Source organism: Phaseolus vulgaris, chromosome 9 (genome assembly GCF_051622355.1).
Source record: "Phaseolus vulgaris cultivar YP4 chromosome 9, ASM5162235v1, whole genome shotgun sequence".
NCBI classification, from domain to species: Eukaryota; Viridiplantae; Streptophyta; class Magnoliopsida; order Fabales; family Fabaceae; genus Phaseolus; species Phaseolus vulgaris.
In genome coordinates, this window is record NC_143506.1 from 6,767,468 (window position 1) to 6,791,882 (window position 24,415).

A 24,415-nucleotide genomic window follows, 5' to 3' on the forward strand; every position below is an offset into this window, starting at 1 on the left:
AGGTTGTTCTCCAAGGCTCCTTCACCTATAAATAAGAGGCTTACCTAGTGTATTTTACAAGTTGAAATTAATAGAAGAAGAGTTACTTTGCACAAATTGTGTAAGGTGTTAGTGAGGTTAGAATTCCTTTTAGCATTTAGGTCTTATCTTGTGAGTATTGAGAGCTCTCAAGTGGCAGCTATCTTCACTTATCTTGGATGTCAATCACACTCCAAGTGGCGTGTTCCACTTCTCAAATCCATCACATAAGTTTTCTCCTTCCTTCATCTATTCTTCCATTGTCATTCCATTTTTACTCTTTGTATCATGTTCTTGTTTGGTTTTCCTTGTTTCCATTTGGCAATTCTATTTGGTTTCTTTTCCTTGTTCTTTAATTTCGCATCTTCTAACATCATTTTCACCTTATAATTGTCTTTTCCTTTTACCTTTGTGAAATGAACATTCACATCTACTTAACCACTTGGTTAAGTTAATGTCCAATGGGGATTTTCCTAAGGTCTTCACCCTTAAATTCCTAAAATCTCAATCTAAGTAAAGTGTCACACCATAAAATGAACAATCCTAAAATCAACTCACATCAACTTCTCTTTCATGTTGAGGAGTGGAACGACCATATTTGGCAAACAACTTCAAAAAGTAAGCTCAACCTTTCGGATTAGTAGCCGCCATCAAACCTGAAAGTCAATAAAACATTTATCAAAGTTAAAAATCACTTGTTATAAAGAATTTTTTTGAAAAAATACCTACCAAGGAAATCTTATTTGGGCCTTTTCGAAGTGTATAATCGTAATAGAGCGTGAGTAGGAATCTTGTGGGATAAGTGACTGAGTACTTAAATAACATGACGATCTTCAGCATCCATTGAATGGTATGACCATGAATTAAATTTTAAGGGCCGACTAGTCCAATAGAAAGGAAATTTTGGAACATCACAATCAAAGAAATATCTTCTTCCATTGTCCTCGATTAGGATTTTGAAAAGCCTCATTTGAAATTCTTGTACGAGAAAGTAAATGGTTTAAGAAAACAAATTTTTGATTTACTAATCAAAGACAACCAACCTGGTCGATTACCAGGCTGAGAACTATAATAATACAGGAAAACTTTCGGACTAGGTGATAATGAAAGAAATTTACCCAAGATGCTAAAAGCTTGCATAGAATCCCAACCATTAGGATGAAGTTGGGTAGGGGCAATGTTTAGATATTTAAGTACACCCATTTGAAATTCATTTAAAGGAAACCTAACATGAAGGTTAGTAAAAAAAACATTCATAAAATAGAAAAATTCACAATTATGACTTTCACAAACATTATCGACGGCTCCGGCACGCCGAAAAGAAATTATTTCTTCAATCGCATTTGGAGAATTAATGTAAAACTTAGAAAGAAAAACGCAAAGAGTTGAAGAAGAACGATACCGAGAGAAAAAATCTCAGAGTTTATGATTAACCCAATCATAACCGAGACAAAGACTTATTCTTTCTTCAACTCTTTCGGTTCCTTCAACTTCAACATCTATGACTGCATCATTTGAGTCTTTCATGCACGAAAGCGTAGCAGATGACGAGACTGAATCCACATTCTGATTAGTCTCCAACACTCTCCCATTAGATTCATTACCCGCGCTCCAAAAACCTTTAAATTCGTCAAAAACGAAAACAGTGCTGGAGAGAGACATTATACCTGTTGATAGAATTTAGTAACTCTTTCAGAATTGAGAATACAAGAAAGCGTGAATGTGAACAAATGAAGTTAGGTATTAATAACCTTAGTAAAACCCTTTATACGAAAGGTCTTGACATTGCAACCGTTAAATTACATTGCATTCAGATGTTCCTAACCCATCAAGTCAATCGATGCATTCGAGAAAAAGCACGTGAAACGAGACATTTAATACAAAATCAAAATGATTTGAAGAAAGATTTTTACTGACACGCTTTAAATGCTTTCTTTCTTATCGTAATAGGCATAACGTCTTTTTATAAAAATACTCATGTCTGGGGGGCTAGTGTACTGCTAGGCCAAAAGTAGATCGAAAGGTCAACTGAAAGGAAAGACCGAAAGGTCAAGCCGAAAGGTGGAGTGTAAAAAATATATATAAATAAAATTATAATTGGTTATTGTAGCAAAACCCATAATAACAGGGCCCAAATTAACATATGCGTATTTAAAAAATATTAGCTACAAAAAGAAAAGCCCAAATAGGTTCTGGATACAATAAGAGAACACTATAAATAAGTCATCCATCTAAGAGGTATGTAAGGTGAATTTATATGATAAATAACTAGTACCAATTCTGACTTTGGCATCGAAACACCTTTCAGGTACACACACCCATCCGTGAGAGGAGACCGAGAGATCCATTTGACCTAGCCCAAAGAAGTGAGAGTCTACAAGTCATATCTAAGTCCAAGACGAAAGCCCAGACTGAGAGGTCCAAGCTGAAAGCTCAGACTGAGAGCTCGCACCAAGAAAGAAGATCGAGAAGTCAACAGCCTCAGAAGAAAGAAGATTGTTTCTAGGCCCTTGCAAGAACAAAACTATATAGAAATAAAAGTATATTAAAATTACAAACATCATATGTTTCTTATTTACAAAAAATTAATTACATACTAAGAAAAATTTCATAGGAAAATCTCCTTGAACAAAATAAAAAAAAACAGTAATACAATATGAACTAAAAACCAGTCCCATCCCAATTAAAACAAATAACATTTTAGTTTTTTTGTCCACAATGATTTTGAATTGTCAAAATTTAGATAAAGAATAATGATAAACAGTTTAAGGAGTTGAACAATTTTACTGAATCATCTTTATTAGTTACTATTATATTTGTATGTTTACACGAGTCCATGATTAATAAGATGGTCCACCAATTTGGAGTATGAGGAAATTTATTAGTGCTTTCTCTACATTTTATGAAGTTCAGACTCTTATGGTTGGTGAATTTTATGGGGTTATATATGCTATGGAGGAAGCTCAAAAGATGAGACTTACTAATGTATGACTTGAGTGTGATTCTGCCTTAGTTTGTGCTACATTTATTGCTAGAGCTAATGTTGCGTGGATGTTTCGTAATCAATGAAATACTTGTCTTAATTACTATGAGAAAATCAGGTTTAGGGTTACTCATATTTTTCGTGAAGAGAATGTATGTGCGAATAAGTTTGCTAATTTATGATTTATTCATAGAGAATCATTTCATTGATATAATAGACTTCCATCTAGTCTGTTCTTATAATTCTTTATGAATATGTATAGTGATGGAGGAGGGCCAAGCTCACCACACCATGGAAGCCAAGATCCAAGACTAGACCGTCTAGAGCCATGTGGGGAGCGTCTAGACTCAAGAGGGGAGTGTCTAGCACAAGATGAGGGGCGGCTACAAAAGGAGCGTCTAGGAGGAAGCCTAGACCGTCTAGGACCTATCACTAGGTCCATGACCAAGCATCTTCACGCACAATTGGGTCAAGCAACGGATGGAAGGGAGAAGAACTTGTACATGCTACATGGAGGCCCATTAGGGGTGGCTTAGTAGTTAGTGTAGTGTTAGAAAGCATAAACTTGTCTTATTTTGATTTTAACCTAGCTAGCTCACGTTTTCTAGAAGAATCTCCACTAGGAACGACCATGTGCTCCATGTGCCATGTGCCTCCACATTTCCATTTCATTTTGCTTGCATTTCATCTTCTCTTAGCTTAACATTTACGGCCTCCTTAGCCTATAAAAGGAGAAGCCCATCACTTGTATTTGCAAGATTAATGAGAGTAATGTTATGCTGCCAATTTAGTGCCATACATTGCCTTTGCCTAGTTTCTAGGACCTAATCTTATCTTCACCATTTACCAAGAGGGCTGGCCGAACCTCCCTTTTTCCATACACTTCATGCACCTTCAAGGTTACCACAACTCCTAGGAGGACCTTGCCCACTTTCACCATAGCTTCCGCACCATATTCACAAACATCCAAGAAGAGCTCCATGAGAATGCCATCATTTGGTATCATGAGCATAGGTTCTTCAAAGATGAGTATTTCTTGGTCATTTTCTTTTTGAGTTCTTCTTTAATCCATGTTGTTCTTCACATTCCATATTTGTCTTGCTGTTTTTTAATTTTTGATTTGAATTGGGGTGCTGTTTGGAAATTCCAATCGGTGCATCTTGTTCAATTGTTCTTGAGCAATCTTTGTGCAATTTTTGGTAGGATTCCGTACACTTTGTGTTGCTGTTTTTATTTTAGGTATTTGAGTCCTTATTGCAATTTTATTTGGTTCATTTTATAGCTCTTTGAGTCTTTTAATTTCTGAATCTATATGTGTTTTGTCTAGTCATGTTTTTCCAAAATGTTATCAAATCATAGTAGTACTTTGTTTGGCTTATTTGTTTCTTGATTTTGGTCTAAATGTTTGTTTTGAATCTGTTGTGTTTTTGATCCTTTGGTGCCTTTTATTTTTAGCTTGAGTTCATATTTGTGTTTAGATCTACACAAATTCCTTTTCACCAATTCCATTGTGTTTTTCTTTTGGTATCTTGCTGTTTTTTCCAAATTTTACAGAATCCCCTGTTTTGCATAACTCTGTGCTGGCTGTTTTGCTTAAGAAAATTATTTTTCCCACATAGGAAATTTCTTATCCTCTGGATTATGCAAGATTGAGGTGTTACAGAAAAGCCAAAAAAAGAATCAGTTCAAAAGAGTCAATAGAAAAAAATGATAAATATTATAAAAACAGTGTGCAAATCTGGCACTACAGTTGGCGTAACTGAACACTGATTTTAGAAAATTTATTAAAAAAAATGGTTCATGCGTTTGAAGTGAAACCAACGCCAGAATTTAGTTAAGATCTTGAATTATTGGCATATAAAATTTCAGAAGCAAATCTTAAAAGGACAGCTCAGCATAAATCGGGGAAAATCACGCTCTATGGCCCACAACAATTTTTCAGTGGTGTTGTTTTTTATTTTGAAATCAATTCTAGTGCTATTCTTAGGATCCATTTTGTGTGCCTACCTTTCTTTGAGTACCTTTATTTGCTTGTCTAATATTTCTTTGGAACTCTTTCTAGTTGTCACAATTTAATTCCATTTGTGTGGTACTGTTTTTCCAATTAATTTGTTTCTTGCTTTCATTCTTTGGCCTCTAAATTTGGTGCTGGATTGATTCTCAATTGATGCTTATTTGAGTGGAAATTTGACTTGAGTGAGGTCTAGTTTGCTTGATAGGTGCTGGATTGGAGAATTAATTCCCTAATTCTAAGAGGAACAAAGGCAAGGGCAGAAACAAATACCTACCAAAAACACCACAAACATTTGGAAGGCCCAACAAAGAAGAGACAACCAAGGAAGTGCCAATAGCAAAAAAAAAGATCAACAAAGGGAGTTTTCTTTATTTTTCTTTGCAACTTAACTTTTGTTAATTACTTCTTTAATTACGTGATTAGACGGTGAGTGTGTCTTCAAGGGCTCCAAGTGTCCAAGAAGCCTCACCTAGGGCCGACTAGTGTAGAACTATCTAGTTTAGCAATTGTTAGTTGTTTTTAATTGCATCTCTTTGCTTAATTAGTTACGCTTTTCAATTGTGTTGCTTTGTTTAAGCTTTGTTAATTTTTTGCTTGGTTAATTAGTTAGCTTGCATTGTTTTCTTGCATTAAAATCTGATTTCTCCAACTTAATTGTGTTTTAAGTGGTTTACTAAGAGAAAGCTTTGTGTGAAGACATTGAGGGATAGTTTTTGGCTAAAGCAAAGTCTTGGTATTTAAGTAGTTCACTATGACTCACCTCCCTTACCTGGAAGACTACCTTCTTTGACTTTCCTAAATTTTCTCAAAGTAAAATACTTGTATGCACAAAGCTTTAGTCATGTCTTCTTCTTCTCATTCTGCAAAGTCTATTGAAAGTGAAGTAAAATCTATAAAAACTCTTTTGAAAGAAGTTTCACAAGTTGTGCAAATGATTTCATTTAGACAATTGGAGAATGAGACTAAAATCAATGAGTTGACTAAAGCCCAAGAAGAGAAGTCACAAAAATCAAAAAAATATCATACTCATGCATCCCATTCTAAAAGTAATGAGTCTCTAGGGGAGGGAAGCCTTAGAATCAATGACTATTACCAACCACCCCCTAGAAGAAATAGGCAAAGGGAGCAAGAGGGGCCAAGGGAGGTTAGAGTAGACCTACCTCACTTCCATGGTAAGGAGAATGTAGAAATCTACCTAGATTGAGAGATGAAAGTAGAGCAACTCTTTGCTTGCCATAGGGTGAGTGAAGAACGCAAGGTACCCCTAGCCGCCCTTAGCTTCCAAGGGAATGTCATGTATTGGTGGACCTCTCTCGAAAGAGAAAGACGTCTTCATAGGGAACCTCCCATTACATATTGGAATGACCTTAGGGGAGCCCTAAGACGTCGACATATACCCTCATACTACCATAGGGAGTTAATGGACAAGCTTCAAAGACTCCAACAAAAAAATATGAGTGTAGAGGAGTATAGGCAGAAAATGGAGCTCTACATGATGAGAGCATCCATTAGGGAAGAGGAGGACACCACCATAGCTAGGTTTCTTAGTGGCCTTTCTCTTGAGATAAGAGATAGGGTAGAACTTCTTCCCTACCAAGACTTGAATGACTTGGTTCAACTTTGCATTAAAGTTGAACAACAAATTTTGCGCAAAACTTCAAGTCAAAGGGTGAGTTCCTACTCTAGCTTCTATCCCAAGAAAGAATATAGAAGGGAGGGTAGCACATCAAGAGAAAAACCAAAAGAAACTACCAAACCCTTAGCAAAAGAAACCTCCACCCCACCCATCCGAGCTAGAGATGTTAAGTGCTTTAAGTGCTATGGAAGAGGGCATGTGCAAGCACAATGCCCAAACCAAAGGACTTTGTTTTTAAAGGGTGTAGATGAATACACTAGTGGCGAGGATGAGCCTAGTGAGAGAGAGGAAGGGGGAGAGGATGAGAGGGTAGCTCCATTAGAGGGAGAATTGCTTATGATTAGGAGAACCCTCAACAATCACCCTAGCACATCCATGGAAACACAAAGGGAGAACATATTTCATACAAGATGCAATGTTTTAGAAAATATATGTTCCCTCATTGTGGATAGTGGATCTAGTTGTAATTGTTTTAGTGCTAGAATGGTTGATAAGCTTAATCTACAAGTAGTTCCTCACCCAAAACCTTACAAACTACAATGGATTAATGAAAATGGGGAACTAAGTGTAGATAAGCAAGTGGAAATCAAGTTTTCCATAGGGAACTACAAAGACAAAGTTTTATGTGATGTAATGCCTATGGAAGCTTGCCACATCTTATTAGGGAGACCATGGCAATTTGACAAGAAAACCTTGCATGATGGTCTCACTAACGAGATTTCCTTCACCCACAAGCATAAGAAATTTGTACTTAGTCCTTTACCACATTCTCAAGTGGTGAAAGACCAAATACAAATGAAACATAAGAGGGATGAGGAAAAAAAAAAGAGTGCTAGAAAAAGAGAAAATCCTTAGGGATAGGAAGGCGTGGGAGAAGAGTGTTCCTTCCCACAAGGTTGCTCAACAAGAAAAGCCTTTTGAAAACGTTTTGGAGAATTTGCTTCTTGTTGAACAACCAAGCCTAGTCTTTTGTAAAGGAACTCTTACATGCACTGCCACAAGTAATGAACTCATGAGTCTACCTCCTCAAATAGAAAAACTTTTAAGTGAATTTGAAGATATATTCTCTAATGAGGGACCCATTGGACTCCCTCCCATTAGAGGTATAGAACATCAAATTGACTTCATTCCGGGGGCAAGCCTACCAAATAGGCCCGCTTATTGAACAAACCCTGAGGAAACCAAGGAGATAGAGTCACAAGTTCAAGACTTGTTGGAGAAGGGTTGGGTTCAAAAGAGCCTAAGCCTTTGTGCTGTACTTGTCTTGTTGGTGCCCAAAAAAGATGGAAAATGGCGCATGTGTTGTGATTGTCGAGCAATCAACAACATCACCATCAAGTATAGGTGATGTGATTCCACTAGCACAATTAGAATGATTCTTGACATTCTTAGGAATCATCTTGAGTTGGATATGAGATAGGCACTTTATCATAGAATTGGATCAATGTTCTATGAACAAGAACTCACCAAAACTAGTACCAAAACCCAAACTCATATGGAAGTTCCACATATTGTCAAATTGAACCGATTGAATTGAAAGAAAAGGCAAAGGAACCGATTAAATAACACAAAAACTAAATTGCACCGAAGGAAAGATGAAGAACAACAAAGAAACATAAGCACCGAAGCAAAACTAAAAGGAAGCTGAAAATACCGAACAGAATTTCAAAAGAAGCAAGCTAAGACATGAACAAATAAAGAGAAGGAAGGAAGGAGAAGAGAGAGCTCATGAAGATGGAGGAATGGTTGGATGATCACGCCACTAGGAGGATGGAGACTCCAAGATAAGTGTGCAAGCCGCCACTTGAGGTAACCATTGAACCATCAAGATAAGACTAGTGAAGAAGGCACAAAGCTCTTCAATGCTCTCTCAAAAATTGAGTATAGTTTCTCTAATTAAAATTCAAATCTGAAATGTACAAGGGCAGCACCTTAATTTATAGCCTAGAGGTGCTGAAATGCAAAGCTAAATGAATTCAAAATTCCCCCCTAAATTCAAAAGCAATCGGCGCCAACTATGATCATGAAGAAGGTGTGACCTTCTTTCTCACTTTGGCACCTCCCTAGTTACTCCTACACCTATCTACTAACGCACCCCCCCTAATACTCCTAACCAAGGACCTAAAGATGCTTTAACAAAAGAGGTTTCTAATGTTTCCCTCTTAAGCACCTTCACAAAAAGAAATTACAAAAAGAGAAAATAAACGTCCCTTAGCTCCTAAAGCTTTGAACATGCTTCTTGTAAGCCTTTGAGGTGGGCTTTGACCTCCATGGGCGTCCTCCACTTGAGCCTCAACCTCTTCTTGCTCTTGATGATTGACCTCCATGTCCTCTTGAGCTTGATCTCCATCAATAGGCATCCAATCCCAAGGCTTGATGACATGCTTGATGAACTACATGGGTCAACCATATTCTCTAAAATTGACCTTAAAAGTGGATATCACTAAATTAGAATCAAAGAGGGTGATGAATGGAAAACCGCTTTTAAGACCAAATTTGGATTATATGAGTGGTTGGTGATGCCCTTTGGGCTCACTAATGCCCCTAGTACATTCATGAGGCTCATGAATCATACCTTGAGAGATTGCATAGGTAAATATGTAGTAGTTTATTTTGATGATATCCTAGTATATAGTAAAACCCTAGAAGACCATCTAAGTCACCTTAGGGAAGTTCTTCTAGTGCTTAGGAAAAATAGTCTTTTTGCCAATAGGGATAAGTGCACCTTTTGTGTAGATAGTGTAGTTTTCTTAGGTTTCATAGTTAACCAAAGGGGGGTGCATGTTGACCCCGAGAAAATCAAAGCCATCCAAGAGTGGCCCACTCCACAAAATGTAAGTGATGTAAGGAGTTTTCATGGGTTAGCTAGCTTCTATAGAAGGTTTGTACCTAATTTTTCAAGCCTAGCTTCTCCTTTGAATGAACTTGTAAAAAAAGATGTTGCATTTTGTTGGAATGATAAGCATGAGCAAGCCTTCCAAAGGCTAAAGGCTCAACTCACCAATGCACCAATTCTAGCTCTTCCAAATTTTTCCAAAACTTTTGAGATAAAATGTGATGCATCGGGAGTAGGCATAGGTGCGGTATTGTTGCAAGGTGGACACCCCATTGCATATTTTAGTGAAAAACTCCATGGTGCCACCCTCAACTATCCCACCTATGACAAAGAGCTCTATGCTCTTGTGCGAGCCCTAAAGACTTGGGAACACTACCTTGTGTCCAAAGAATTTGTCATCCATAGTGATCACGAGTCTTTAAAAATATTTAAAGGGCCAACACAAGCTCAACAAGAGACATGCTAAATGGATGGAGTTTCTAGAACAATTTCCTTATGTAATCAAATACAAGAAAGGAAGCACCAATATAGTGGCCGATGCTCTTTCAAGGCGGCATACACTCTTTTCAAAATTGGATGCCCAAATTCTTGGATTTGATCACATAAGAGAGCTTTACCAAGAGGATCAAAAACTTTCATCCATCTATGCCCAATGTCAACATAGGGCGCAAAAAGGTTACTATGTGACCGAGGGGTATCTTTTTAAAGAAGGAAAACTTTGCATTTCCCAAGGCACACATAGGAAACTCCTTGTCAAGGAATCACATGAGGGGGAACTCATGGGCCATTTTGGAGTTGATAAGACTCTAGACATTTTGAAAGCAAAATTTTGTTGGCCACACATGAGAAAAGATGTCCAAAGACATTGTTCTAGATGCATATCATGTTTAAAAGCCAAGTCTAGAACAATGCCTCATGGACTCTACACTCCCTTGCCGATTGCAAATGCTCCTTGGGAAGACATTAGCATGGACTTCATTTTAGGACTCCCTAGGACTGCAAGAGGCCATGATTCTATCTTTGTGGTAGTGGACCGTTTTAGCAAAATGTCCCATTTTATTCCTTGCCACAAAGTAGATGATGCTCAAAATATTTCTAGACTCTTCTTTAGAGAAGTGGTGAGACTTCATGGTCTCCCTAGAAGTATAGTATCCGATAGAGATCCCAAGTTCATAAGCCACTTTTGGAAAACTCTTTGGGGCAAACTTGGAACAAGACTACAATTTTCAACTTCTTGTCATCCTCAAACGGATGGCCAAACTGAAGTAGTCAACCGATCTCTTGGGACTATGCTTAGGCTATCATGAAGGGAAACCATAAATCTTGGGATGAGTATCTTCCCCACATTGAGTTTGCTTACAATCGAGTAGTCCACAAGACTATTAATGCTTCTCCTTTTGAAGTAGTATATGGATTTAATCCTCTCACACCTATGGATTTGTTACCTCTTCCTAATCCACAAGAATTTGTGCATAAGGAAGGAGTAATCAAAGCCGATTTCGTGAAGAAAATGCATGAGAAGATTAAAATCCAAATACAACAACAAAATGAGAAGTACATAAAATACAACAATAAAGGGAAGAAAGAAATAATTTTTGAAGAAGGAGACTTAGTTTTGCTTCACCTTCGCAAAGATCGATTTCCAACTCAAAGGAAGTCCAAACTAAGTCCCCGAGGTGATGGACCCTTTCAAATCCTCAAGAGAGTCAATAACAATGCATACAAATTGGACCTAGCTCTTGAATATGGAGTACATGATACTTTTAATGTAATTGATCTTTCTCCATTTGTAGGTACCAATGACGACGAGGACGAGCTGGATTTAAGGACAAATCCTTTCCAAGGGGGAGGGGATGATGGAGGAGGGCCAAGCTCACCACACCATGGAAGCCAAGATCCAAGACTAGACCGTCTAGAGCCATGTGGGGAGCGTCTAGACTCAAGAGGGGAGCGTCTAGCACAAGATGAGGGGCGGCTACAAAAGGAGCGTCTAGGAGGAAGCCTAGACTGTCTAGGACCTATCACTAGGTCCATGACCAAGCATCTTCACGCACAATTGGGTCAAGCAACGGATGGGAGGGAGAAGAACTTGTACATGCTACATGGAGGCCCATTAGGGGTGGCTTAGTAGTTAGTGTAGTGTTAGAAAGCATAAACTTGTCTCATTTTGATTTTAACCTAGCTAGCTCACGTTTTCTAGAAGAATCTCCACTAGGAACGGCCATGTGCTCCATGTGCCATGTGCCTCCACATTTCCATTTCATTTTGCTTGCATTTCATCTTCTCTTAGCTTAACATTTACGGCCTCCTTAGCTTATAAAAGGAGAAGCCCATCACTTGTATTTGCAAGATTAATGAGAGTAATGTTATGCTGCCAATTTAGTGCCATACATTGCCTTTGCCTAGTTTCTAGGACCTAATCTTCTCTTCACCATTTACCAAGAGGGCTGGCCGAACCTCCCTTTTTCCATACACTTCATGCACCTTCAAGGTTACCACAACTCCTAGGAGGACCTTGCCCACTTTCACCATAGCTTCCGCACCATATTCACAAACATCCAAGAAGAGCTCCATGAGAATGCCATCATATAGTCTACCTATGTATCATTTTTGTTAACATATGAGTTTTGATCTAGCCTCCCCATATTTTATTTTTTTTTTGTATTTTTTTTAATAATACTTTTTTTCATGTGATGACAGATTATTGTTGTTATTTGATGTCAGCATGTCAAGTTGCATAATGTATAACATGAAAGCTTTTATAAAAAAAAAAAATTCCAATCAATTTTGTCAATTTAATAGACGTTAAAATTACTACAAATATTTATCTTATTTAGTTTGTGATAAAGTTTCAATTTGAATTAAATTTCCTCCAATTTAGTCTGAAATATTGGAAAGTATTTATGTCACAACTTTTTAATTTATTTTTTTAATTACAAAAAAAAAACTATAAAAAAAATAATAAAGTAAAAGAATGATTTTATTCATTTATTTTTTTATGTGATTTAATATTTTTATTCTGCTTCATTCATTTAAAAAGCTCAAATTTAAAATTTTAGTGCTTCCCATTTTTTTCCTCCTATTTAATTTTTCTCAAGAAAAAGGAGATAAATTCAGAGACGAAAGTAGGCGTCCCAGGTGAGGTAAAAGATGCTAAAACCCTAAGCAGGGGAAGCGGAAAGAACCGTGGGAACCCTTTTGCCTTCACCAAACGCGGTCTTTACCTTCTTCCTTCACGGGGGATCGTTATCTTCCTCGCCAACGCAATCACCATTCTTCACAAATATCACAACTCAATGGAGCCACCCTTAAATAAGTGGCTACGCCAGAGAATCACCACTAAAATCCACTACACAGGTTCAAGCAGGTAGCCAGAGCGAGATCGAAGACACAGCACAATCTTCATTTCCCACCTCGTTCTTCCAAAAGCACTTACAAACAAGAAATCACGTTTATCACGAACTGTGTCTGTAACTCTGCAGCATATTTTGGGCAATTTTTTAAATTCTCGGTCACACGCATTTTCTAGTTACGAGCTTAGAAGTGTGGCGTCGTGGATAGAGAGATCCAAAGCCCAGGCGGGCCCAAGGAAGAAAAAGCCCGAAGCGCGTGCACTTGCGGCGAATTAGAACCGATGTTATCGACTCGGAACCCATGGGTTCGATCAGAATGGCAGAAGCCTGGTTCGTCAAGATTGTGTGCACCGTTTTCGTTCGCTCTTCCTCGCCGGACCCTTTCCTGGGCTATTTCAGTAAGCACCTAACCCCTTTGCTCGTTTACGAGGTCGTGAATAAGTTGCACATTCCCAATTTGGGTTTCAAGTTCGTCGAATTCAGTAGACACAAGTTGCACATGAATCACTCTTATTTGACTTACAATCTTATATTGAGGTCACTCTGTCGATCGAATCTTCACAGTGCCGCTAAATTGGTGTATGATTGGATGAGGTGTGACGGGCAGATTCCTGATAATTGGTTGTTAGGATTTTTGGTTTCTTCGTATGCCGTTGTTGGTAGGTTAGATGTTTCGAAGGAATTGCTTGCTGATGTCCAATGCCATAGTAATGTTGGAGTCAATGCCGCTGTGTATAATGACTTATTCAATGTTTTGATTAGGCAGAATAAGGTACTTGATGCTGTTTTTATGTTTAGGGAGCTTATCAGGTTGCAGTATAAACCGGTGACCTTCACAGTCAATATTTTAATGCGAGGGTTGTGCAGGGCCAGGGAAATTAGCGAGGCTTTTAAGCTTCTTGAGGAGTTAAGGAGTTTTGGTTGTTTCCCAGATTTAATTACGTATAATACTCTTATTCATGGTTTGTGCCGGATTAGTGAGGTGGATAGAGCTAGAAGTTTGCTAAGGGAAGTTTGTTTGAATGGGGAGTTTGGCCCTGATGTTGTTACTTACACGACGATAATATGGGGTTATTGCAAGTTGAGTATGATGGAGGAGGGGACGTTGCTTTTTGATGAAATGTTTAGATCTGGAACTGTGCCTAATACGTTTACCTTTAACGCTCTTATTGATGGATTTGGGAAGTTGGGTGACATGGCTTCTGCACTAGCCATGTATGAAAAAATGCTTGTTAATGGCTGTCCACCTGATGTTGCTACTTTCACTTCTCTAATGAATGGGTATTTTCGGGTTGGGAAGGTGCACCAAGCAATGGACATGTGGCATACAATGAACAACAAAAATATTTGTGCGAGTTTATATACATACTCTGTTCTTGTCAGTGGCCTTTGCAATAATAATAGACTACACGAAGCTCGTGACATTTTGGGACTGTTGAATGAGAATTACATTGTTCCACAACCATTTATCTATAATCCTGTTATTGATGGATATTGTAAATCCGGCAATGTTGATGAGGCTAATAAAATTGTAGCAGAAATGGAAATGAATAGATGCAAGCCTGATAAGTTGACATATACCATTCTTATTATTGGGCATTGTATGAAAGGGAGAATGCCTGAAGCAATTAGTATCTTTAATAAGATGTTGGCTGTCGGTTGTGCCCCGGATGAAATCACTGTAAATAATTTAAGATCCTGTCTTTTGAAGGTTGGAATGCCTGGTGAAGCCGCCCGTGTTAAAGAGGTTCTTAGTCAGAACCTGCCCTGCAGTACTTCATCGTTGAAGAAATCTTATCATGAGAGCACACGTGCAGATGTTCCTGTTATTGAAGTGCTTGTGCAAACCAGTGGGTAGACAGGCCTTGGTCCATTTTGCCTTGAGTGCTAGGTGCACGTGTCTCCAGCTTGTGGATCAAAGTAATGCTATCATCAGAGGCAGAATGTCTCTTTTTTTTTTCTGGAGATAGTATTACATTGCATGGTCATTCTCCCCAAGTTTCAGCTTGGTTATTTTGGAACCCGGAGTTAGGTATACTCTAGTTAACTTTGTTGAGTTGATTTTTCATTTTTCATGGTCTCAGCCAGTCCGAAGCTGGATTAAAGGAGGAGGCTTTTGTTAGGCCTTTGACAACCGACATAAAACTTGTCAAAATCCCAAACATGGAATTTTCATTTTCCTCTGGATTTTGAATTTTGTTTCTTACATGAAATAGATTTTATCAAGTCTCTTCTTTTGTAAACTGTAGTGCTAGTTAATTGATTTTCTTGTTCATATGGAAGTGCATTTACTTGAGAGTATATTGAATAAAATGAAATGTCAAGCTCTTTTTCCTTGTGAATTTTACAGTAAAATAAACTATATTGTACGAAGATGGGAGAAGTATTATCGAGGATATGATCAGACAAAACATTTGAGAAGAAGTCTTAAGGAAATTCTTGTCTTCTTAGGCTCAACAGTTGGTAACATGCATGATAGAAAGTGGTTGTATGACAAAATTCTTGAACATTGTGTAGAAAGATTTAGGCCAAAATGCAAGGAATTCTCTTATACTACAGTTCGAAACTCCTTGATCTTAAGTAAATTCTGTGTATTGACTCCATACAGGTGGTTTTCTGCACATGGATTAGTGGTTAAAATCACTCTCTGCAAGATCTGGTAAGCTTTGCCACTTGAGTTACTGAGTTTTGAGCCATGTCGGAAATTGGTACCCGTTTGCATTTGACAAAATATTTAATCATGGAGTTTCTCAGCAAGATGCTTTTATTGAGATATCACAATTGGTACAAAGTGCACTTGATGTGTTCTAGGTGATTTTAACTTGCCACTTTTTGGCTCATTATTTTTGTGCAGAACTAATACATAGAAAATAGGTAAAAGTGGAGCATGAAAACTTCATAACATTAAAGTTCTATCTGAGTTTCTTTTGTTTTCGGATCAGGATGGATTTTTTAAAAATATTTTGTGCTATTTTATCTCTTAGAAATTAAATGAAGAATGAACGAATTCTGAATTTTGGTGCAGGCTTATGTTCTAGAATGCCCACCAAACCAATGAGAAATGGTTTGTTCACAAATTTGGACTTCTATTTGATGAAGAGGTAATTTATCTTTCGTTTACATGAATCCATCACTTGCATGTTGGTTGTGGTACATTAAGTTTAAATTTGTGCTGTTTCTATTAGTTAGATGAGGAGAGAGTTAACGTATATGATGTGATGAGATGTATTTTACCAATTAATGGGTATCTTTCACCTTAACTATCTCTAGATCATCAATACTTATTCTTCTATATTTCTCATGTAAACTAACTTAGATTGTCTTATATGAAGAAGAGGACGTGTACCAAGATAAAAGTGATGAGATGCATCTCGAGATCTTAAACGTGTAAGATACCAATTAAATAAAATAAGTTGAATTATTTTCTTTATAAATATGCGGTAGTTTTTCTTTTGTGGTAACTTAAATACATATCATTTACATTTGTAGTGCTTTGAAGACAAACTATCCCGTGGTATGGGAACCTAGGTGTCACCCTTCAAAGCTATGCAAGCATAACTGAGGAACAAGCATTGGCTTGATGCTTTTCTTGGTGCTATTGGGTTGATGTCCTTATTGGACCATGTTTAAATAATAGATAATTACTTCCTGCACCCAATGAATTGTGACCTTTACCCAATGTTTACATGAAACGAATGAAACGACAAAAATGCCGGTAAGAGGGACTTACGTGAAATGACAAAAACGCCCTTAAAATACATTTCAGAATTCCATTTCTGGAATATTTTTCCAGATTGTTTTTTTTTTTGAAATTTCAATTCCGAAATGTATTTTGTATTTTTGAACTGTTTTTCAGGATTTTGATTTTCCAATTTCATTTCGTAATTTCTTTCTGGAACATAAAACTCTATTCTAGATTTACTTTTTTCAGTATTTTTTTCTTGTATTATGGAATTAAGGGCAATTTTGTAAGTTTTTGAAACTGATCGGGTGCATCTCACAATTTTTCTGGTGCAGGTCACAACTTTTTTCGGGTCCAAGAAGAATTAGCCATAACTGAATTTAGGAATAGTACTATAGCCGATATAAAAGGATCAAAACTCCTGAAAACATTTTAGACGGAGCCAAACCTAATTATGGCGGCGGTTAAGAAAATAGTAATTTAAAATATAAGATGTTGTAATTGCACTCCTTTAGAAGTTAAATTATACTGTGGGCCATGGTTCAGAGTATTTTTAAGACTCTTATTCTCGAGACCAATCTTGCTGTATAATTAGAATTAGGATATAAAAAATCGCACTAAATATATTATTTTTAAATTCACTTTCGTTTCTCCTGGCTTCATTTTACTATATTATTCTTTTTTTTACTCTGTATTTTAGGATTTTTTTTACAGTTGTAAATATTTCTTCATGAACATTTCGATTAACGTCGAAGAAGTAAAATAAGCTGTACGAGTTAGACATAAAATAATGACATTATCTAAATCAATAGACCATCAAGTGATTTCTGGAGCATTCGGCTTTTGGGTATTATGGTCGTAAGTCAATAAAACAACTTCAATTAGAAAACCAGTTGAATGTTACATAAAATAGATTTCATAATAATGATAAAAACGGAAGCAATGTGCTTCCTGCACCCAATTCTAGTCGAAAAGACGAAAATGCCCTTAAAAAGGTACATATAAAAATACATTTGGGATCCCTTCTTTCAGAATTTGGGATCCATTTCTGAAATAAAGGGTAGTTTCGGAATTTTAAAATTATGTTGGGTACAGGTTCAAAACTATTGGGTGTAGGAAGAATTTGCCAAAACAGAATAGCAAGGCCCAATCTGAGTCTTAATAAAGCCTAAACTAAGGGTATTTCTTCTAGACCCCTACACTTTTCTTCCTGTACCCTTACACTCTTCAAAAATACCTATTTTACTCTTTACAGTTTTAGGTGTTTCTAGAATAGTGGTTCCGTAAGAAAAGGATATTTTCAATTTTGGAGCACACTTTTTTATTATTTCTAGATTTATAAATCTGGAATTCATAAAACATGTTCCGAAAAAAATAAAATCGAATATATTTTGGAAATAACAAATCGAAAATCATTTTTCAAAGGGGGTAAAACAGTCTTTTCCGAAATTGAGGGGTGCAAGAAGAAATTTGTAGAGGAGCGGAAGAAGTTGCCCTAAACTAATTATAAATAAAGCCCAAAATTAATTTTGAATTATGTGATTAATTAAATAGTAATAAATCGTAATAATAAGGTTTGAGCTTATTAAAAAAACTATAAACAATAAAAGTTGAATAAAACTGATGAAGTCTAATATATTACAGTATAAATAAGTAAGGAGTTTTTTTTTTCATAAATGACATCCAAAATTAATTATGATTTTATTATCAAGAGCTTTTTCATAAAATACATTCAAAATTAATTAGGATTTTATCAGCGAATACTTATCCGTCAATTTGGAGAGGTTGTGAACTCGTAATATATATATATATATATAGTTATAATTATTTTGGAGAGAGTAGTATAAAATTATTCTAAAGTATATATGACAAAGAAATATAATGAAAAAATAAAAAATAGAGATCGGATTAAATTTTTTTTATTAATATTAATCATCGGCTATTAATTTCATTAATACTTTTTATTATTAGTAATAATGTTTATTATTAAACGGTTATTCATTTTATGTATTCATTATTATTTGAAAAGGCTTAAACCTTGTAAAAATATTAAAATACAATAAAAATAAAAATATCTTAGAAAAAGGAAATGAATAATGACTCGAATTGACTGTATTTCTTTGCAAATCAGTGTAGCCAAAACGAGTGAGCGAATTTCAATATTGTTCGTGCCGATTGAATCGATTGCCTTCGTACGTCTACGACGATCACACGCTCAAAAATCTCAGCCTTCGTTCGTGCTTTTCTACGATCAAACACCTGAAATTGCAAAGACAAAGGGCGCCCTATAGGCCGTTTGCACTCCGACGCTCAAGTCAGTACTGGGGCTAGGAAACACCAAAACACTTAGCCGTAAAGCTCTGTGTAATCTGTATGTGTATTCGCATAAATGTTGCGTACCGTATTAGGTTTGATACTACCCTTTATATACTCTAGGGTTTCTGCTAACCGCATTTAGGGTTTCTGAGGGCATGCCTTAGCGTCATTATCACCCACGCTTAGGGCAATCTAGCGCGTAAGGCTCCCTCACTGGAATGCAACCTCTGACGGGATGACCATCTAGGTACCAACTTGTGCACCTAATCCCTGGGGCTATCCGTCCTGGGAGTGACCTAGCTGTTCACGTGCCATACATGCAGCTTACCCCTGGAACGTAACCCTCACGAGCCTTAGCTCTTCCAGTGGCCCTTTACTTGTGCTATGCCTGAACACGTCATTCACACCACACGCATGGACCCCTCGTGATCTAGGCTTTTCCCTACTGATAACTGGTGTATGGTCTAGGACCCACCTCTCGTGGCCCAGCTCTGCTGTTTGAGTTACCGATGTCCGATGTCACATCGCCCTCATTAGATTGCCGAGGACACATCAGCACATCCAGGTCAATGATTACCAGCCCCACCATTACCAGCGGTCAACGACGTCCGAGGACTGGTAGGTACATAAGCCCCCAAATCTCGAGTTGTAACTTGTTCAACGAAAAGACTAAGTCCTCGACCTGGCAACCTACGTGGCTCTATGTGACAGGACGTGAACAGTGCGCCAAAGTGACGCTTCTCTGTGCCCGTTTTAATCTGCGCACACGTGTCTTGATCAACGACCAGGACGTAACGCCGCTTGCGCTTCTTTGTTTACGTTGAGCATTCAAAAACGCGCGCTTTGATCATTGTTCCATCACTCTCAGAAACTTCTTTGCACGTTTCATCTTCTTCTTTGAACACTCTCACTTTCACTCTGCAAAAACCATAACTTTCACTCCCCTTCGATCAAAAGGTAAGACCTTTTTACATCATCGCCCTTGTCTTTCGATTTCGCTGCTTGATAACTGTCTGGGACTGTTTAAATTTATGCACTTTAGGTTTTCTCTGGTTTTTTCTCTGTTCCTCTGTTTTCAGGCTTTCTTCGAGTGTGGGGTTTTTCTGGTTTTACGCCATTACCTTCTTCTGAACCCTTATTTTATTCTTTTCTTTTCTTGCTTTTTTAGCTTTCTTCGAGATGGCTCGAACGAAAACCACATTCAACCCTCCTCCCAACGTAGATTACAAAGCCCTGTACCCTTGGGCCCCGACTGTAAAGGACGAGTGTTTGGGAGGGAGAGTGATGCGTACGTCTCGGTTCGTCCCTGTGCGAAGGGCGAACCCGTTTGCACTGACGACTGTACCAACGAAGGGGAACCCTTCTTCTTCCTTTACTCTACCGTTTTTAAACGGATCAAACTTCGTCTCCCACTCACTGGCTTCGAGAGGGCGTTGCTAACGGAGATCAACGTGGCCCCCGCCCAGCTGCATCCCAACAACTGGGCCTTCATGAGGGCGTTTGCTATACTATGCAACCACTTTGGGTACCCTCCCTCCGTCGACGTCTTCCTTCATTACTTTGAAGCTAAGAGCCCCGGGAAGAATCTCTGGGTGAACTTTAGTGGCGTGGCAGGGAGAGTCCTCCTCACGCTCTTCCAACAATCCTATAAGGGCTTCAAAGGGAAGTTTTTTAGGGTGTGCTGTACCAAGCACGACCCCACCTTATTGGATGGGTTCCCCCTTTATTGGGTTTGGGAGTTGAAGCTCAAAAAGCCCAAGACCCTCTAGGAAATGGCCCCTCCCGATCGCGAGGTGTGCCAAGTGCTTGTCAGTCTAGGGGCGGTGTTCAACACTGCTCAGTTGATCAAACATGAGTTCAGCCCCTCAAGCCTCAAGGGCTATATCGGTTCGTCTCTACTACCTTCTTCACTTCACTGTGTTTGCCTGTTATTACGTGTTATGCTTCTTCATACTTATGTATTTGCTGACCTCTTGTGTTATGATAATTGCTGCTTTCTCATGTCTTCTTATCTTGGTGTAGGTATGGTATTTAACGAAGAGAAAAGGGCAAGGCTGGCTGATGCGCTTGCCCGACGTCAAGGGGCGCTTAGTGATGCGAGTGCCTCTGCACCTTCCGCTTCTATCGACTCTGCCCAAGCCGCGCCTACTCCAGTCCCCTCTGCTCCCATCGCTGCCATTCCCTTCGCCACTGCTCGAGCCTCGTCCACACCGAACCCTCTTGAGAAAAACAAGAGCGTGGTGGCGATTGAATCTGATGAAGACGAGGACACCACGGAGGGGTCCGTCTTCAAAAGGCAGAGGGCGGTGGTGGCGACGACCTCCCACTCTACCACCATAGGACCATCCGCCAAACGCTTCTTCCCCCCACGGCCTCCTTGCGCTCAAAGGTGGTGGTGAGAGCGCCCTTGGAAATGAGCAAACTCCACCTGCCCCCGAGCTACCCGCTGTCCTTCAGCATGCCCTCAAAAGCTTCCAAAGAGGGGCAGTGGAGGACTTGGACGAGGACGTGATAAGGGAATGCATAGGCCTCAGTCTAGGCGAATTCCTTGTCCAATCAAACGCCCTCGCAAGCAAGACTGAGGTGAGGACCAAGGAGCAATTGGCCCTGGTGGAGGCAAAGGCTAAGGAAGACCTGGCCCTGACGAAGGAGAAGAAGAAGGACGAGCTTGCCCAACAGGCTCAGGTCTTTGCCACTCGCGAAATTGCACTTCAGCAAGAACTGAACAGTCTCCGCCAGTCTGAAAAAGGACATCAAGAAACGGCTCTTCGACAAAGGTCAAGAGTATACCGATCTTGAGTCAAGGGTCTTGCCTCTGCACACCAGGGTGGTGGAACTGGAAGAGGAGGCCGAAGCAACCAAGGCCAAGATGGCCAAATTTGAGGAGAGGGCCACCAATCAAGAGGTGCAACTTGGTCGGGTGGAAGGTGAACTTACCCAGCAAGCTGAAGCCTTCAAGAAAACCGAGGCAGAACTCATTGAAGACGCTGCCGATGCCTACGTGGTAGGGTTCGAGGACGCCCTTTCTCAGGTTGCCTGCGTGCATCCTGAGATGGACACCTCACCCTTCGCGACATCGAACTATGTCGTAGTTGGGCAAGTTGTGCCTAGGGCTCCTCCTGCTTAACTTGTGTCACTGATGAACAATATCTTTGCATTTATAAATTATCCCTTTGCTTTTAACTGCTTTGACCCTTTAACTACTTTGACCCTTTAACTGCTTTAAACCTTTAACTGCTTGAACTGTTTTCTTGATCTTGACCTGTTGAATGCTATGTTTTTATCTCGCCTTAACCTGCATTCTTCGTCTTCGATCATTAACTGTCGCGCCTCGTGCTGACACTTCTAACAATGCCTTTGACGAACGCTTGAACCTTAGGTAGCACGCTTACCTACCCCCGCCCTACCGTACACTCTTCATTAGGCAGCGGGGGTGTGCATACTAATCTGTAACTGAGCTCCCCTCATACACAAAGGTGAAGGAACTTCTGGTGGTCGCTCTTCGAACCTGCTTCATAAGGCATAGGAGAGAGAGGCCTCTTATCTGGCTTCGCTTCTATCTTATTGAACAAGGAGACACTTTACTGATGCCGTTGGCTAGCTGTGCTGTCCTCACCTTGGCGTTCTCGCTCGAGAGGGAGGCGTACTTCGCGCTATCCCACTTTGAGTTTCCTGATCCAAGAAGAAATCCGTGTCCATCCCTTATCTGTCCACCATGGGTTCGGGGAGAATTCACCTTTAGGACCGCACTGTCTCCATTACGCCGCTCTCACTCGAGAGAGGGGGGGTGTCCTTTGCGAATCGTCCTGCCCAATCTCGAGACTTCTTGATGGAAGAGGGCCAAGCACAACCTTCCATGAAAGACAAGAGCTAAGTCAAGAGCATTTAAGATAAAGCTAGGAGCGTCTAGGACAAGAAGACCAAGCTAGGAGCGTCTAGGACAAGTTAGGAGCGTCTAGGACAAGAAGACTTGGATCAAAGCTATGAATGGGAGAGTGGCATACTAGCACATATTCCGTGAAGGCCCATCAAGTGTAGTTTAGGTTTAATTGGGGTGTAAATAGCATAGCCATGTGGACAAATGTTTATTTTTCTGCACATTAGAATTAAGGAGGAGTTAACCTTGATTAGCTAAAGGTTTCTAGAAGCCTTCACTAATCTAGGGACGGTTTTGTGAAGCCATGTGCACCCATGTGCTCCATGTGGCCCATGTGCTTCACATTTACATTTCATTTAGCTAGCATTACATCTTATATTAGCTTAACATTTACGGCCTCCTTAGCCTATAAAAGGAGAAGCCTATCACTTGTATTTGCAAGATTAAATTGAGTAATGTTATGCTGCCCATTTTGTGCCATACTTGCTCCTTACCTAATTTCTAAGTTTTAATCTTCCTTCACCATCTATCAAAGGACTGGCCGAACCTCCCTTCTTTCATACTCTTCATGCACCTTCAAGGTCACCACAACTCCTAGGAGGACCTTGCCCATTTCATACATAAGCTTCCGCACCATTTTACCAAACATCCAAGAAGAGCTCCTTGAGAATGCCATCATTTGGTATCATGAGCATAGGTTCTTCAAAGATGAGTATTTCTTGTTCATTTTCTTTTTGAGTTCTTCTTTAATCCGTGTTGTTCTTTACATTCCATATTGTCTTGCTATTTTTTAATTTTTGCTTTGAATTGGTGTGCTGTTTGGAAATTCCAATCGGTGCATCTTGTTCAACTGTTCTTGAGCAATCTTTGTGCAATTTTTGGTAGGATTCCATACACTTTGTGTTGCTGTTTTTATTTTAGGTATTTGAGTCCTTATTGCAATTTTATTTGGTTCATTTTATGCTCTTTGAGTCTTTTAATTTCTGAATCTATATGTGTTTTGTCTAGTCATGTTTTTCCAAAATGTCATCAAATCATAGTAGTACTTTGTTTGGCTTATTTGTTTCTTGATTTTGGTCTAAATGTTTGTTTTGAATCTGCGGTGTTTTTGATCCTTTGGTGCCTTTTATTTTTAGCTTGAGTTCATATTTGTGTTTAGATCTACACAAATTCCTTTTCACCAATTCCATTGTGTTTTTCTTTTGGTATCTTGCTGTTTTTTCCAGATTTTACAGAATCCCCTGTTTTGCATAACTATGTGCTGGCTGTTTTGCTTAAGAAAATTATTTTCCCACATAGAAAATTTCTGATCCTCTGGATTTTGCAATATTGAGGTGTTACAGAAAAGACAAAAAAAGAATCAGTTCAAAAGAGTCAATAGAAAAAAAAATGATAAATATTATAAAAACAGTGTGCAAATCTGGCGCTACAGTTGGCGTAACTGAACACTGATTTTAGATAATTTATTAAAAAAAATGGTTCATGCGTTTGGAGTGAAACCAACGCCAGAATTTAGTTAAGATCTTGAATTATTGGCATATAAATTTTTAGAAGCAAATCTTAAAAGGACAGCTCAGCATAAATCGGGGAAAATCACGTTCTCTAGCCCACAACAATTTTTCAGTGGTGCTGTTTTTGATTTTGAAATCAATTCTAGTGCTATTCGTAGGATCCATTTTGTGTGCCTACCTTTCTTTGAT

General features: G+C 38.8%; 1 protein-coding gene across 8 annotated transcripts; it reads left to right on the forward strand.

Moving 5' to 3' along the window:
* Positions 1–12,547: 12,547 nt before the first annotated feature.
* LOC137820913 (uncharacterized) lies at positions 12,548–17,173 on the forward strand. Of its 8 annotated transcripts, none has more exons than XM_068625245.2 (6): positions 12,573–14,872; positions 15,449–15,499; positions 15,866–15,941; positions 16,173–16,227; positions 16,330–16,555; positions 16,858–17,173. In XM_068625245.2, exon 1 carries the CDS (start codon positions 13,142–13,144, stop codon positions 14,696–14,698), a length of 1,557 nt encoding a protein of 518 aa, XP_068481346.2. In that variant the 5' UTR covers positions 12,573–13,141; the 3' UTR covers positions 14,699–14,872; positions 15,449–15,499; positions 15,866–15,941; positions 16,173–16,227; positions 16,330–16,555; positions 16,858–17,173. The 8 variants fall into 8 exon arrangements, with proteins under 8 accessions (XP_068481345.2, XP_068481346.2, XP_068481348.2 ...); XM_068625247.2 differs by having other exon boundaries at positions 12,597–14,872; positions 15,191–15,499; XM_068625249.2 differs by having other exon boundaries at positions 12,597–14,872; positions 16,157–16,227.
* The last annotated feature ends 7,242 nt before the right edge of the window (positions 17,174–24,415 follow it).